Source organism: Petaurus breviceps, unplaced genomic scaffold (genome assembly GCF_028583685.1).
Source record: "Petaurus breviceps papuanus isolate PSGF00001 unplaced genomic scaffold, PetGlider_PUasm1.0 188, whole genome shotgun sequence".
Classification (NCBI taxonomy): domain Eukaryota; kingdom Metazoa; phylum Chordata; class Mammalia; order Diprotodontia; family Petauridae; genus Petaurus; species Petaurus breviceps.
This window is the reverse complement of record NW_027185804.1, coordinates 19,631,297-19,646,139: the sequence shown is the minus strand read 5'-3', so window position 1 is coordinate 19,646,139 and position 14,843 is coordinate 19,631,297. Positions and strand designations below refer to the sequence as shown.

At 45.0% G+C, this 14,843-nt stretch overlaps 1 protein-coding gene across 2 annotated transcripts; it reads left to right on the top strand.

The window, feature by feature from the left end:
* The first annotated feature begins 627 nt into the window (after positions 1-627).
* Positions 628-8,317, top strand: KCNA4 (potassium voltage-gated channel subfamily A member 4). 2 transcript variants are annotated; one of them, XM_069091352.1, is made up of 2 exons: positions 628-727; positions 4,560-8,317. In XM_069091352.1, exon 2 carries the CDS (start codon positions 5,318-5,320, stop codon positions 7,298-7,300), a length of 1,983 nt encoding a protein of 660 aa, XP_068947453.1. In that variant the 5' UTR covers positions 628-727; positions 4,560-5,317; the 3' UTR covers positions 7,301-8,317. The 2 variants fall into 2 exon arrangements, with proteins under 2 accessions (XP_068947453.1, XP_068947452.1); XM_069091351.1 differs by lacking the exon at positions 628-727 and adding an exon at positions 967-1,125.
* Positions 8,318-14,843: the final 6,526 nt, after the last annotated feature.

Here is a 14,843-nt window from a genome sequence, read left to right as displayed (position 1 = left end):
CACACACACACACACACACACACACACACACACACACACACACACACTCGCGTGTGCGCGCGCACATACACACACGCACACAGTGGGAAAGGAGGGAAGGAAGAAGTGGGTTGGGGGTGATGAGATTTCAGCTAGTGAAGCCAGCAAACCGGGGTTTCTGCAGCTCCAGGCTCCGTGCCTTTGGGGTCTCCCGTGGGTTCCCCTAGCCCCGTCCCTCCTCTTAGCTGCGGGGCTCCTGCTCTGGCCGTCGGGCTCTCCACCCTCCCACTTCCCAGGGCTCCTCCTCCTTCTCCGCTCTCCCTTCTCCCTCCTTCTCCCTCCCGCCCCCCCCCCCCCCCCCCCTTTTCAGGTGGGGGGCGGTGGTGATGGTGCTGGGGTGCGCCAGAGAGGACCCTAAGGAAGAGCCTCCAGAGTGGATGAGCAAGAAGCAACATCCCAGACAGCCCGCCCTCCCTAGGGGGTGGGGGGCGGCAGGGCCCCTGGGGAGGGGGTGGGGCGGGGGAGGGAATTGCGGCGTCGTGACTGAGCCCGCCCCCTGCGCCCTCCCGGGTAGGCGCCCCTGGCGACAGCCTTGATCGCCACACCCTCGGCCCGGCCCTGGCCCCGCCCCCGCCCAGGGAGGCGTGTGCTGCTGCTGCTGTTTCGGGAGAGAGGGAGGAGAGAGAGAGAGAGCGCGCACGGGAGAGAGGGAGAGATGGATGTTAGGGAAGGAATTCGGGTTTAACAAGTGAGCGCTGCTGTCTAGGATTTTTATCCCTTCCCTTGGCTCCCTCCCTCTCTTCCCCCCCCCCCCCCCCCATGTGTGGACCTCCCGTCCCCTCCCAGTCGCCTCCGGGAACGCAGATCTCCGGAGGCAACTGGATACCTGGGTCCTTCCCAGGGTAGCATCATTATCTCCCCGGGCAGTTCGGGGCTCCTTTGCCTTTGCCCGCCACCCCGCCACCCCTCACCCCCGCCGATCTGAGAAGTCGCTGTCTGGGCTTATTTTGGCCCCCCCACCTGCCCCCCACCTGAGTGCTCCTCCCTTTTCTCCTGGATCCCTCTCCGCCTTCCATCCTTGTTGGCTTTTGGCTTGGGAAAACAGGGAGGACCCCCCCCCCCCCACACATTCTCTGCCTGGGAACGGTAAGTATCCTTGAATTCTTCTTGCCTCCTCTCTTTCCTTCCCTTCCCCCCGTGGGGGGGGGGGTCACAGAGTTTCTGTTTAAAAGCAGGGCATGGATGCGGGGCGGGGGAGGGGGCAGAAAAACGAGGGGGGCTACCAGGATCCAGCAGAAGGACATGAATGGAAGGCTGTTAAAAATAGCCCTGGGAGGTGGGAGAAGGGAGGTGCAGAGGATGCTGCTTGCTCCTGTTGCCAACAGTTGTTATTTTCCCAATCTCGTCCCGGGTTTCCTATGCTTAGGCATGAACCTGTATCCGGAGGCGACTGTTCCATTAAAGATGTCGTTTCCCCAGCGGAGGGGGTTGGGGGGGCGGGTGTTCGGTTTAGCAGAGGCTGCCTGCCTCATCCCTGAGTCTGGTCCGCTGTTCCTTTGGGGAACAGCTGGTGAGCGGGTTTCGTTTGCTTGCTTGCTTCTCCCAGCTCTGAATTTGCATGTATTTTTATCAGCATATGATGAGCACACACTTAGGGGCTATATAAATGGCGCGTGTGAGTTGGTGTGCTTATTTTTCACTGTATGTTGGCCTTTCATATGTGCACACACACTCTCAATCAGAGGGACCAGGTCCAAGTACCACCCTGGACCTTTGGGGATATTAGAAATAAGAGGAATTATATCCTGAAGGCGGTGGTGGGTTTGGAGGGGAGAGGAGTGGGAGGAGTCTAAAGGGTGTGTGTGTGGGGAGGGGGAAGGAATTGAGCATAATTCTATTAGCCATAAGTCAATACATCAGTCAACAAACATTTATTAAACACCTACTGTGCCCACTCAGTATCTATGGGGATTCAGACATAAAAAAGGGATAGCAGAGGGGTTCCTTGGTTAGGTCCCTTACCGAGAAGCCCTTGGGAGTGAATTTGAGTCAGCCTAGCTCACCCTGGGGAAGATTTGACCCAGTCAGCCTTGTTAGGTGGGAGGGAACTCTTTAAAGACCAGGGACAGTGAGATAACTGGTGACCAATGACAGGGAAGGGAGATGTTTGAACAGAAGGAGAAGGGAATGAAAGAATGACACCCACTCCCCCCCCCCCCCCACACACCTCCTCAATCAGTTTGTGGAGTGAGGGGCAAGTGGATATAGAGGAGACAGACTAGCTTGTTGTCTGAGAGTCCTGCATATCCATGGGTCAGGAGAAAAGAAAAAATGCAAAGAAAGTTGTGGTTGTGTACTTTATTTATATACACGGATTTCAATTTACTGGTTGTATATTTGTCTGGGCATTGGGAAGTAGGAATAGAGAGATCTAAATCACAAAAACAAACAAACCACCTTGTGCTGATTTGACCTGACCTGACCCTAAGGGTCTGCTTTCATAAATTCTCTGTTGTGAAAATAAAACTGGAGATGCATTACATTTCAGGACTTAGAGTCCTCTAGCAAGCACAAATAATTTCTTAGGGATGTGGAAAAACATAATGTAAGACACCTTGAGAGATGTAGCCTCCCAGTTCTGTTGCCTGGGAAACCTCCAAATGGGGACTTCCTCTCCCTCCCAAGGAGAGTTCCCTTAATTGGGAGAGGTATATGGTCCCCATTTGCCACAGCTGGATTTGCATGTCCTCGATGCTTTCTAGGGCCTTCAGGGCTGACACACTTCAGTAAGGAGCAGCAGGTGTTCAAGAGATGGATTCTCTCAAGGAGTTCCCAAAACCTTTTTCTTTTGGTCCCTTGCATTTGGATGCATCTAGTAACATCAGAAGCTAAAAATGCTATCAGAAATGGTCTGTAAATTGGTCCTCTAATCCTCCCCTAATTCCATGGCCCTAAAGTCACTTCATGAATTCTGTTGCATCATATAAAGGGAAGAGGAAGGGAGATAAGAGATTTGGGGCTTTCCTTGATAAATACATGGATTTGAGGAGCCTGGGGGCGGGGGGAATGGGACAAAAGATAAAGACGATAGACTGGAAGTCCAGAGGGAAGCTCAGTGACAGGGGAAGCCAGACTGGGCCTTGGAAGAAGGTACATTCTTTAGTGAAGAGAAGGTTGGAAGGAAATGTGGATGTTGAGAAAACCAGGAAGACTTGAGGGGTTTGGAAGTAGAGGGGGATGGATGGGAGAACAACTAGTGAAGGTGAAGCTTCTAAACTGAAAAGGGATATAAAAGGATAAAGAGTCCATATGGTATAATGGTTAGAGTGCTGGATCTAGAATTGACTCCCACCTCAGACACAATCTGTGGGACTTGGGCAAATCCCTTAACTTCTCTGGACCTAAGTGTTCTCATCTGTAAAATGAGGGGGCTAGCTTTGGTAACTTCCAAAGTCCCTTTTAGTTCTAAAGCTATGATCCTATAAGCTCCCATGTGGGAATTGTGCCAGGACAATTAAAAACAAATTTGGAGGAAAGGAAAAAGGTGGATTATTAGGAATGGGGATTAATTGCCCTGCATCCTCTGGGTAGGGAGCTAATCCAGAGTTGGAGGCATACTATTACACTCAACCAAAATGTGGGGAAATGTTTGAGGTAATTGGGAATATCTCTTCCTAAATCAAACTGGAGAGTGTAGGCTAGACTAGATCTCTTCTCTACCCTCCCCCTTGCTCAGGGTGCTTTCGGGGATTCACAACTATGCCTAGGATAGCAGAAGCATAGCACTGTCTGATCACTCTTGGGCTGGAATAACTTTAAAGCCTTAACTTATGGAATGATGAATGTTGGGTGAGGGAGGAGATTATTTAAGACCTGGAAAAGACTATGAAAATGTTGTTTAGAAAAGGTAAAAGAAATGGGGAGTGGCAGAAACCCCCCTGAAAAAATAAAGGATCAATAATGAGAGTTTTGAATCAGCACTGAATAGATCATCAGATCTGGGTTCTCCTCACAGCTCTCCCCTGCCCAGGCAACTGACCTTTAACAAGGGCCATTCCCTCTGAGCCTCAGTTTCCCCATCTTTAAAAAAGACCTGGAAGATCTCCAAGGACCCTCCTAGTTCTCACAGCCTATGGTTCTGTGATTCTGCTATTTAGAATAGGTGAAAGCAAAGGCTTGGGTTGAGAATCATGTGGGGATAGAGTAGAGAAAAGAACAGACTAAAAGGTGCGAAGAAAACAGACTGAGTAATGGGGTAATTGGGTCAGAAAAGAGACTAAAGTGGGATTAAGAAAGAAAAAAAAGCAAGTGAGAAAGGAATAAGGGAACAGACTATAATACACTTTTAGCAAATGCATGACTTTTGACTTTGTCCATTTGAGGCTCTTTTCTTTCACTAAGACCACTTAGGATGAGAGCTTGGGACCTTGGAGATCCAGTGAGCATTGAACAGAGGACCATTTAGGTATTCACATGGAAGTCCAAGACAAGTTGGTAGTTGATATTTTTTATTAGGACAATGACAGTTTTTCCTCTTCTCCCCCTCCCCACCCACCCCATTTGTTTCTTCTCCTCTTCAGGTCAAGTGCAACTTCTACATGGTCTTAGCCAAAGAGTGACTCATCTCCACCTCCCTGTCTTCTATGGAGACCTCAGAGTTGAGTCTGACATTTCAGTGGCCTCTTGTACCCTCTGTTGCTCCTAAAGTCTTTGCCTCTGCCTGTCCTTTGCCCCTGGGCTTGAGACATTATTGATGGACTGATGTGTAGGGGGCTTCAAAGTCCTCCTTGCTGAGCTTGAGAAGCAATGGCAGGGCCTACATCACAACACCTGATGTGGGTTAAATCCTCACCTGAAGGCAGATGTTAAAACTAAAGACATCTTTTTTTATTATTTGAGTTTGATAGACCAAGTTCTGGACAATTTCCATGGCAGGAAGAGAGAATGCATTTTCCTGGTGCCATTACTAGCTGGCTAATGCTTGCTCTTTCTGAACCTCAGGACTTCCTCATAGACTGGCTCCAAAACCATTTCTGTGTCTGGAGTTGGCAGGCATAAAAGAATGCTTGGGAAACCCCATCTTTTCTGACCTAGACTTGAAACTGCTGCTGCTGAATCCTCTACAACCAAGGTCAGTGGTACAATGTGGAACCCGTGAAAGGCAAGAGGTTAGGGAGCAGCTGGGGTGGAAAATGCAAAGTTGGACTGGAATCACCATTGTTCTTCCAAGAAATCCACCTAAGCATTCAGAGCTTGCCCAGATTTGGTGAGGACAGGAACAATCCATTTCCTTGCCATCCTTCTCCTCCTAGGTCAGCCCTTGCGTTAAACCAGCACCATGGAGGTTGCGATGGTAAGTGCCGAGAGCTCTGGCTGCAACAGTCACATGCCCTATGGATATGCTGCTCAGGCCCGGGCACGAGAGAGGGAGCGGCTGGCGCACTCCAGGGCCGCCGCGGCCGCCGCGGTGGCCGCTGCCACGGCAGCGGTGGAAGGCAGCGGGGGCTCAGCAGGAGGCAGCGGCTCGCACCACCACCACCAGAGCCGTGGGGCCTGCTCTTCCCACGACCTCCAGAGCAGCCGGAGCAGCAGACGACGGCGGCGGCAGCAGCGCACCTCGGAGAAGAAAAAGCTCCATCACCGGCAGGGCAGCTTCCCTCACTGCTCAGACCTCATGCCCAGCGGCTCGGAAGAAAAGATCCTGCGGGAGCTGAGTGAGGAAGAGGAGGAGGAAGAGGAGGAGGAGGAAGAGGAGGAAGATGGGAGGTTTTACTATAGCGAGGATGACCACGGGGATGAATGTTCTTACACGGACCTGCTGCCTCAGGATGACGGGGGTGGGGGTGGCGGTGGCTACAGTTCTGTCCGCTATAGTGACTGCTGCGAGAGGGTGGTCATCAATGTATCCGGCCTCCGCTTTGAGACCCAGATGAAAACCCTGGCTCAGTTTCCAGAGACCCTACTGGGGGATCCTGAGAAAAGGACTCAGTATTTTGACCCTTTACGCAACGAGTACTTTTTTGACCGGAACCGGCCCAGTTTTGATGCCATCCTGTATTATTACCAGTCAGGCGGGCGTCTGAAGAGGCCAGTCAATGTCCCTTTTGACATCTTCACTGAGGAGGTGAAGTTCTACCAGCTGGGAGAGGAGGCCCTCCTCAAATTCCGGGAAGATGAGGGCTTTGTGAGGGAGGAGGAAGACAAGGCTTTGCCGGAGAACGAGTTCAAGAAACAGATCTGGCTACTCTTTGAGTACCCGGAGAGCTCCAGCCCAGCTCGGGGCATCGCCATTGTCTCCGTCCTGGTCATTTTGATCTCTATTGTCATCTTTTGCTTGGAGACTCTGCCGGAGTTTCGGGATGAGAAGGAGACTACCTTGGCCATGAATGCCGGTGGGCGGGGTCTGATGCCCAATGACACCATGTCTCCTCACCTGGAGAACTCTGGACACACAATCTTCAATGACCCTTTTTTCATCGTGGAGACGGTCTGCATCATCTGGTTCTCCTTCGAGTTTGTGGTCCGCTGCTTTGCCTGCCCAAGCCAAGCCCTTTTCTTCAAGAACATCATGAACATCATTGACATTGTTTCCATTTTGCCTTACTTCATCACCCTGGGCACCGACCTGGCCCAGCAGCAAGGGGGTGGCAACGGCCAACAGCAGCAGGCCATGTCCTTCGCCATCCTGAGGATCATTCGCCTGGTCCGGGTTTTCCGGATCTTCAAGCTTTCCAGGCACTCGAAGGGCCTTCAGATCCTGGGCCACACCCTCAGGGCCAGCATGCGGGAACTGGGCCTTCTGATCTTTTTCCTCTTCATCGGGGTCATTCTGTTCTCCAGTGCTGTGTACTTTGCCGAAGCGGATGAGCCTACTACGCATTTCCAAAGCATCCCGGATGCCTTTTGGTGGGCTGTGGTGACCATGACAACTGTGGGCTATGGGGACATGAAGCCCATCACGGTGGGGGGCAAGATAGTGGGGTCCCTGTGTGCCATTGCAGGCGTGTTAACCATTGCTTTGCCCGTGCCAGTGATTGTCTCCAACTTTAACTATTTCTACCATAGAGAGACTGAGAACGAGGAGCAGACACAGCTGACCCAGAATGCTGTCAGCTGCCCGTATCTCCCCTCTAACTTGCTGAAGAAATTCCGGAGCTCAACTTCTTCTTCCTTTGGAGACAAGTCTGAGTATCTGGAGATGGAAGAAGGAGTTAAGGAATCTCTTTGTGCAAAAGAGGAAAAATGTCAGGGGAAGGGGGACGACAGTGAAACGGATAAAAAAAACTGCAGCAACGCCAAGACTGTGGAGACTGACGTGTGATGCTCTCCCCCTTCCAAAGTTTCCAAATCTATTTATGCAGAGAGAGTGCAGTGAAGAGGTTGAAATATGCAAATGAGTCTAATGCATACAGTAGTACACCATTTATTGGTTAAATGAGACCTAATTATAACTAAACTTGTATTACATATCAAGCAGATGATATACCTTGTAGAGGGGGTTGGGGCTAAAGGAAAGCAAATCAATCTTTATATTTTTATTAGAATGCAAGAGTTTTGCACATCAGTTGGAAGAGATGATTAAAAAAAAGCCAAGATCATTTGACAGGGAGTGTGTGTGTGTGTGTGTGTGTGTGTCTGCTCGAGTGCATGTGTGTGATGTCAACATTGCTAGTAATTACTCAATGATAGCAGAAAAAAAGTTGGCATTGGAAGTATTTACTATGTAAGAATGAATAAGTCAAATGGTCATTTACCAATGCTTTCACTGAATCTCTCAGAAATCATTGGATTCCATAGTGGTTGTTTTTCCAAAAATTTGTATGAATTGCTGTGTAGACTTAAGGAAGTAAATTGTCTAACAGAATAGAGGCCATGGTTTTATCCTGGATTTATCAGAGTTTATTTTTAACTGGAAATTAACTTAAAAAAAAAACAGGCTATATGGGCCCACAGAAATCAATTATTTTTATTATTAATTTTGGAAAGACATCAGTAGCAAGTGTTGACAAAAATCCTGAAGGACATGAAATTGGAGGAAATGTTACCAAGGTTGGGACCATAAAATAAAGGGACTGGAATGCTTTTTTTTGCACTACTTTTATGCTGGAGATTGATCGAACGAGACTTCAAACTGTGAATGTTTACTAATGTTACAGTTCAATGACAATCATTGGAAGAATGATTTCTGGGTCTTATTTGATTGTTCTCCGTTTTTCTTTGTGTGAGACTGTTAGCCACACAGATAACCATATTGATTCCATCCTCTTTAAAAAGTATAAATAACTGTGATCTGGAAAAGGAATTGTGAAGTAAAAACTCGCAATCAAACCTTTTGAAATTGGTCTGTTACAGTGATGCTTCTGAAAACTAGACTATTTTAAATATGCTTCTTTTAAAAAATTAAGCTTAGTATAATCTAACTAAAGTTAATAATGCCCTATTAAAATTCTTAAATGAAAGAAAGGCCCAACAACTGCAGCTGACGGGTCTTAAGACCTGACTAATAAGTGGGCTACCTAAATATTACAATTCTTCCACAAGTACAGAGAAAAGGCAACACAATGCAGTGGAAATATTGTGGGATTTAGTGCTGGGGTGGCTGGATTTGAATCCTGTCTTTCTCTTCTCTGTATAACCAAGGGGCAAATCTCTTTCTCTCTCTGGCCCTTTGTTTTCTAAAGTGAGGGGGTTGGACTAGAAAATTAACCTCTATTTTCTTTTCTACCCCTGTGTCTATGAGTGCAGGCTGCAATGACATTCCTTTCATTCATCCATTAAAGGAGTTTATGAATCTAGAGTTTATTCTCTCCCAGTCACTCTGCCAGCCCCTCACCTTTTCCTACCCCAAGGGAAGCCCCTTTTTCTTAACATCGAGAATTTCACATCCCAGTAAAACAGAACATGAACAGAGATATTGCTAGCCCCCCCTCCCCATGTTATGATAGTATTATTATTATTCCCGAAATCAGAATTAATTTATTCAGTGCCTATCTGCACATGGCCAGGTGCCATCGACATAGAGTCAACTAGCTGTAATGGATAGAGTGGTTGAAGCCAGGAAGACTTGGGTTTGAATCTTGCCTCAGATGCTCACTAGCTTTGTGCCCTTGGACAAATCCCATACCTTTTCTCATCCTCAATTTCCTCATCTGTGAAATGGCAATAATAATAGCACCTATCTCACAGAGTTGTTGTGAGGATCAAATGAAATAATGTAGACTAAATACCTGAAAACTTAAAGTCCTATGTAAACATTAATTATTTTTATTGTCTAGCAATAATAATAATTAAGAATGAGCTGACTAGGGGGTGGTCAGGTAGCACAGCAAGTAAGAGCACCAGCCCCAGTGTCGGGATAACCTGGGGATCGAATCTGGGCTCAGACACTTAGCACCCACCCAGAAACACCTGGCCATGTAACCTTGAGCAAGTTATTTAACCCCAATTGCTTAAAAAAATCAGCTGACCTTGTAGTTTAAAGAATTATTGAAGTATAAATCAGAAAACTTAGTGGGAATAATAAAAGGCAAAAAGAATTCTTTATTCTTCTCTAACCCTTTACCTCCCCCCCCCTTTTTTTTTGCATATAGTGATACTCAGCCTTAGGTTACATGTAGACTGTACTTGCATGGAGTCATCTTCTACCAAATATGAACTTTAAGAATAAGGGTAATTTGGAATGCAGCCAAATAGAAATTCATTTTAAATGCTATTGGACACTGTTAAAATGGTCTGCCCAAAGGTTCCAACTGGAAGGTAAAGGGTTAAGTCCATAGAGAAGCATAATCGATTTGGTAGCCCATGGGACTAAAACTCCATTGTTTCTTCTTGCAGTGTTGCTGAGTGTGGTTAGGCAAGTAGTGGAGAAAGCAAGAATCAGGACTTGTGGGAAAACTAGTTTGTCAATAGGCAACAGTGTGGCTTTGGGCAAATCACTAAACACTGTTCCCTTGAATTCATTCCTCAGTAAAATGAGACTATCGCCATACCTGCCTAACTGGGTTGATCTGAGGATCTTGTGAGAAAGTGCTTTGGAAAGCATTGAATGCCTCCCAAAACACCAAGTATTATCCTGCTTAGCCTTTCTCATGCCTGGCATCTCAAAGTGATTGTGGGGTTTAGTAACTCCTGGGCCACATCTCACTTTGTGAAAAGCCCAGGCAATTTCTTCAGACATTCTGTGTTCTTTATAGAAAACTGGTTGTATACAGACACGAGATATATTTTACTGGTGGGTTATTTGTTGCTGGAATTTCTGCTGGGGAGAATTCTAAGAGTTCTGGAGAATATGAAAATAGGTTTCTGAAGAAAATGCCTTTGGTAGGGAAGGCATTAACCATTTTAAGTTAACACCAGGCTGGGTCAGATTGTCTCCAAATATTTTCCTGTTTCTCATATAAAAGTACTTCCTGCTCTATCCCAGAAGTTACTCTTGTACCACGTTTGGAAGGGCAAACAATAGCCCAGAACGCTGGTGTTTCTTTTTATCTGTGTGTTTTTTTTTCCCCTAGAAGGCAAGAGAGTCTATTCTGGGCCTCTGAGTTGACTGTCATTAGGGTACAGCAAAATTAAAAAAGGTCTGGGTTATTAGGTGTGTTCTTCTTGAGACTTAAGCTCCACTTATTCTAGGTACTTAATGAGTACATGTTGTTAGATTGGTTACAAAGGGGGCAAGAAAAATTCCATTGTCAATAGCATCCCTGTTGAGGCTGCCATTGTGGAGATAGTACTCAGCTTGCAGTTCAAAGATCTGGGGTTGAACCATGACCTAGACACTAACTAGCTGTGTACTTGTAGCCAGGACACTGACCCTCTGAGCATCAGTTTCTTCATCCATAAACTGGGAATAAAGGAGCTTGTACTGAGCAAAACCCAAGATAAGAAGTAATGTATCACACATATATGACTTTAGGATTTGCAAAACACTTTACATAATAGAAGCGAGCATTTATATAGCACTTTAAGCTTGACTAAACACTTTATAGTATTATATCATTTGTTCCTCACCATAACCCCTTTTGAAGTGGGTTCCATTATTACCTTGTTTTACAAATGAGAAACTGAGGCTCAGAAAAGTCAGGTGATTGCCAAAAGTCATATGCCAAGCAAGTGCCAGAGACAAGGTTTGAACTCAGGCAAGTGCCAGAGACAAGGTTTGAGCTCAGGTCTTCCTACTCCAAATGCAGTGCTCTACCTACGACATTATATACTCTCATGTATACATATATATATATATGTATGTGTACATACTACCTATGACTAGTATATACATATATATGCATTATATGTGTGTCACCCATTGTTATGGAGCACTGCAATTCCCTTGACTTGATCTAAATCTATTTGGTTCCAAAAGACTCATTGAATCTCAGAGATGGAAGGAAGGGACCTCAGAAGTCATCTGGTTTAAAGTTTTCCTAGAACATAATTCCATGATGAAAGATGCAGTTCTCTTATCTGTTAAGTTATGACAATATGGAGCACCTCATGAGTTACCTAGAAGGATGACAGGGAAACCAATCTACTTTCACAGACTGGAATTTTGGTGTTTTGAGATTCTGCCACTTAATTTCAAAATCTTAATGTATTTGGATGATGAAGAGAGTTATAGTCTAGTGATTTCAGTGGTATAGTGAACTCCAAAGGGAGGAAATCCCCCACCAATGCAGGCAGGCACTTTTTCTATACTGTGTAGTTTTAGAGATTTGCCAGGGGAGACATCAAATGATCTACCAAGGGTCACTGAGACTATATGTGGCATGGGTGCGGCTTGAACTTTGGTCTTCTAGGCTCCAAGGACATCTCTATTCACGATGCCACTCAGTATCTCAATTCCTTGAAGGTCATGATAACAGTCCTAATGGCCAATATTTATATAACATTTTAAAGTTTGCAAAATGCTCTCTGTATGTTATCTTGTTTGATCCTCACAATTACCATATGCGGTACTATTATGTCATTCTACAGATGAGGAAGTTAAGAGCTCGAGTGACTGACCTAGGGTCACACACGTATACTTGGGAACATCCTGTGGCTGATACATTGTCCTCTCTTATCACTAAAAAAAGGAAGGAGCCATACTTAGTAATTGGGTCAGGGGAGGCAGGGATTAAAATGTTCCTCTTGGTCACTGTAAAAATCACTACAAAAGAAAGGCATTATTGTGTAGTGAAAAGATCACTACGCTGGAGAGTCAGGAGACCAGTTCCAGCTCAGCCTAAGCTATTCACCAGCTGTGTGACCTTGGACAAATCATATCCCTTCTCTAGGCCTTATGTATAAATGAAAGGGATTGGATCAGAAGATCTTTAAAGTTCCTTACAGCCCTATACCATGAGCAAATTAGGTGCTTAGCAAATGAATGTTTGTTAGCAAATAAATATTTGTTTGTTTTTCCTCTTGGATCTCACCACTCCCTTCATACATGAAGTTTCACAGAAGAAGAAACTAAAATCCAGCTACCATATGGCAAACCAGGATTCAAGGACAGGTGTTTTCACCTCCAAAACTTTGGCACACAGCCATTGATCAATAACCATTCATTCCAGTCAATCCAGCTGAGCTGTCTGTTGAGCTGGTCATGAAAAGGAAACGGAATCAGTCAAAATCCTGGAACTGGAAGAAATCTTAGTGGTTATTTAGTCTAACTCCATTTTACAGATGAAGAAACAGAAGCAGGGGAAATGAAATGACTTGCAACAATAGAGAGTGTTGGGATGTTTTTAAAATTCCCCAGTTTTGGAATATTGGAATTCTGCTTTTGTAGTTGGACAATTACAGTACCACTAGCAATAACTTTTTATGATGATATACTTTGAAGTTTTCCAAGTACTTTTTGGCACAATCATCCTGGGATATAGGAAGTACAGATATCCTTATCTTAGTAGAGTGTAAGCTTCCTGAGGGATGGAACTATTTGGAGACTGGGGTGGAATTAGAGATTGTCTTAACATAGAGCTTTGTATAAGGAGACTTGTTTTATTGGATAAGATTCAACCTCCATTTTTGAAATGAGGACACTAAGGTTGGATTGGTTAAGATGTAACCAGCTCACAGTTAATGAATGTTTGACATGGGATTCAAATAGAAGTTCAATGACTCCCCAGTCATCTCTTTTGACTCTACCTGGCCTGTTGCTTTGTAACAGTGACCTTTTATATCTTGCTGTTATCCTAGGATCATAGATCTAGGGCTGGAAGGGACACCAGAGGCCATCAAGACCCACCCACCCATTTTACAGACAAGGAAGAGGAAGGAAACCAAGGCCCCAGGGAGGTAAAGTCAATTTAGCAAAATCATTTAGATAGTAAACATTTGAGGCAGAATTTGAACTCAAGTCCTCTGATCCCAGTATCAGTGCTCCTTTCCCATTCACTTGCCCACTAAGGTCAAAGAACTAAGACTTAAGTATAAGGGAGTGAAAGAGCCAAGGGGCTCCTTGAATTGCTGATATTGAATCTTCATTCAATTCATACCTTAGAAGAGTTAGAGTTAATTTTGCCCTATTAGGTATGAAGATGTTTCTAAGGCCAATGGATGACTGGTAGACCTTCTGAGGAGAGAGTGCAGTTAATACATTTGCATGTTTTTGCTTTTATTTTACAGAAATGGTGATAGCTGGTAAGTGAACTTGAGGATTTCTTTTCTTGGCGTGGTAAAGCTTAGTCTGGAAACACCACGTTCTCATCTCTCTTTTATGTCTAGACACTAGCGTTATTTTGGCAAAATGCATTCAACCTCCTCATTGGAGCCCTTTAAACAGAAATGTCAATTGCCATGCCCATCACTTTTCCTTAAATTTTTATTGGTGGAGAGGTCAGACTTGAATAAAAGAATGGTCGAGAAAAAGGGAACGTTATTTCAGTGACCTTTTTGTTGGAGGCAACTTTTTAGCTTGAGGAAGTTATTTTAAAAAAATATTACCCTAGATTTATCAATAGTAGTTCCTCTTCCAGCAGAATCTGAAATGTTTGCATAGCAGTTTTGTTTTTCTAGGGTCTGGAGGGTTGGCCCTTTCCTCAGTGGAGTGGGAGCTGCCCTCCTCACTTCCATTTATACTTTTTACAAGACAGTATAAGGTGTGTATGTTCTGTGCCCATTGCAGAGTGTAATCTCCCTCTTTTATATTTTTTATATTGATACAGTTTGTAATGAATACAGGGGGCCATTGAGGGCCAGAGGGCCTGCGACAGGGGATTTGCCAGACACAAATGGCCTTCTGGGTAAAGAATACTTCAAGGGACACTTGGTGGAAACAAAAGGTACCTCTTGGTTTTCCTGCCAAAAAAGAAATATCTGCTTGTATTAGAAGGGAGGTTTTGTTTCTGGACGCCCTTAACCTTGTCAGGTGAAATGACAAATCCTGTCTTCTGGTTCAGGATCTGATAAAAATGAGAGAGGGACAGCTGGATATAGACTGCATTGTGCTAGAGTTGAAAAAAAAACCTTTCTAATAAATGAGAATATTTACATCTAACTATGAACTGAGGATAAAGGCAGTGAACACTATTCCCTTAAAGGCAATGACTATGTTTCTAAATAAATATACCAGACCCTATGGGCAAGACAGTATCATGTATTTGAAATTGTGTGGCATAGGATTTGGAGTCAGAACACTTGGGTTCAAATCCTGGTTCTTCTGTGGATTACTTGTGTGATCTTGGATTAATCACTTAATTTCTCCTGGGTCTCAATTTCCTCAGCTGTGAAGTGAAAGAATTGGATTCGAGACCTGACAGGTCTCTTTTGTCTCTTAATCCATGATTCTAAATGTCTCCAGATTTTGTTAGGTAGGTACCACAGAGGAGTTGAGCTTGGAGGACATTTGGTAATCAGGGCTATAGACCTAAAGAAGGCAATGGTTT

What these genes read in the sequence shown, in the direction of transcription:
- KCNA4 (XM_069091352.1), top strand. Translation starts at nt 5,318, where the DNA reads ATGGAGGTTGCGATGGTAAGTGCCGAGAGCTCTGGCTGCAACAGTCAC.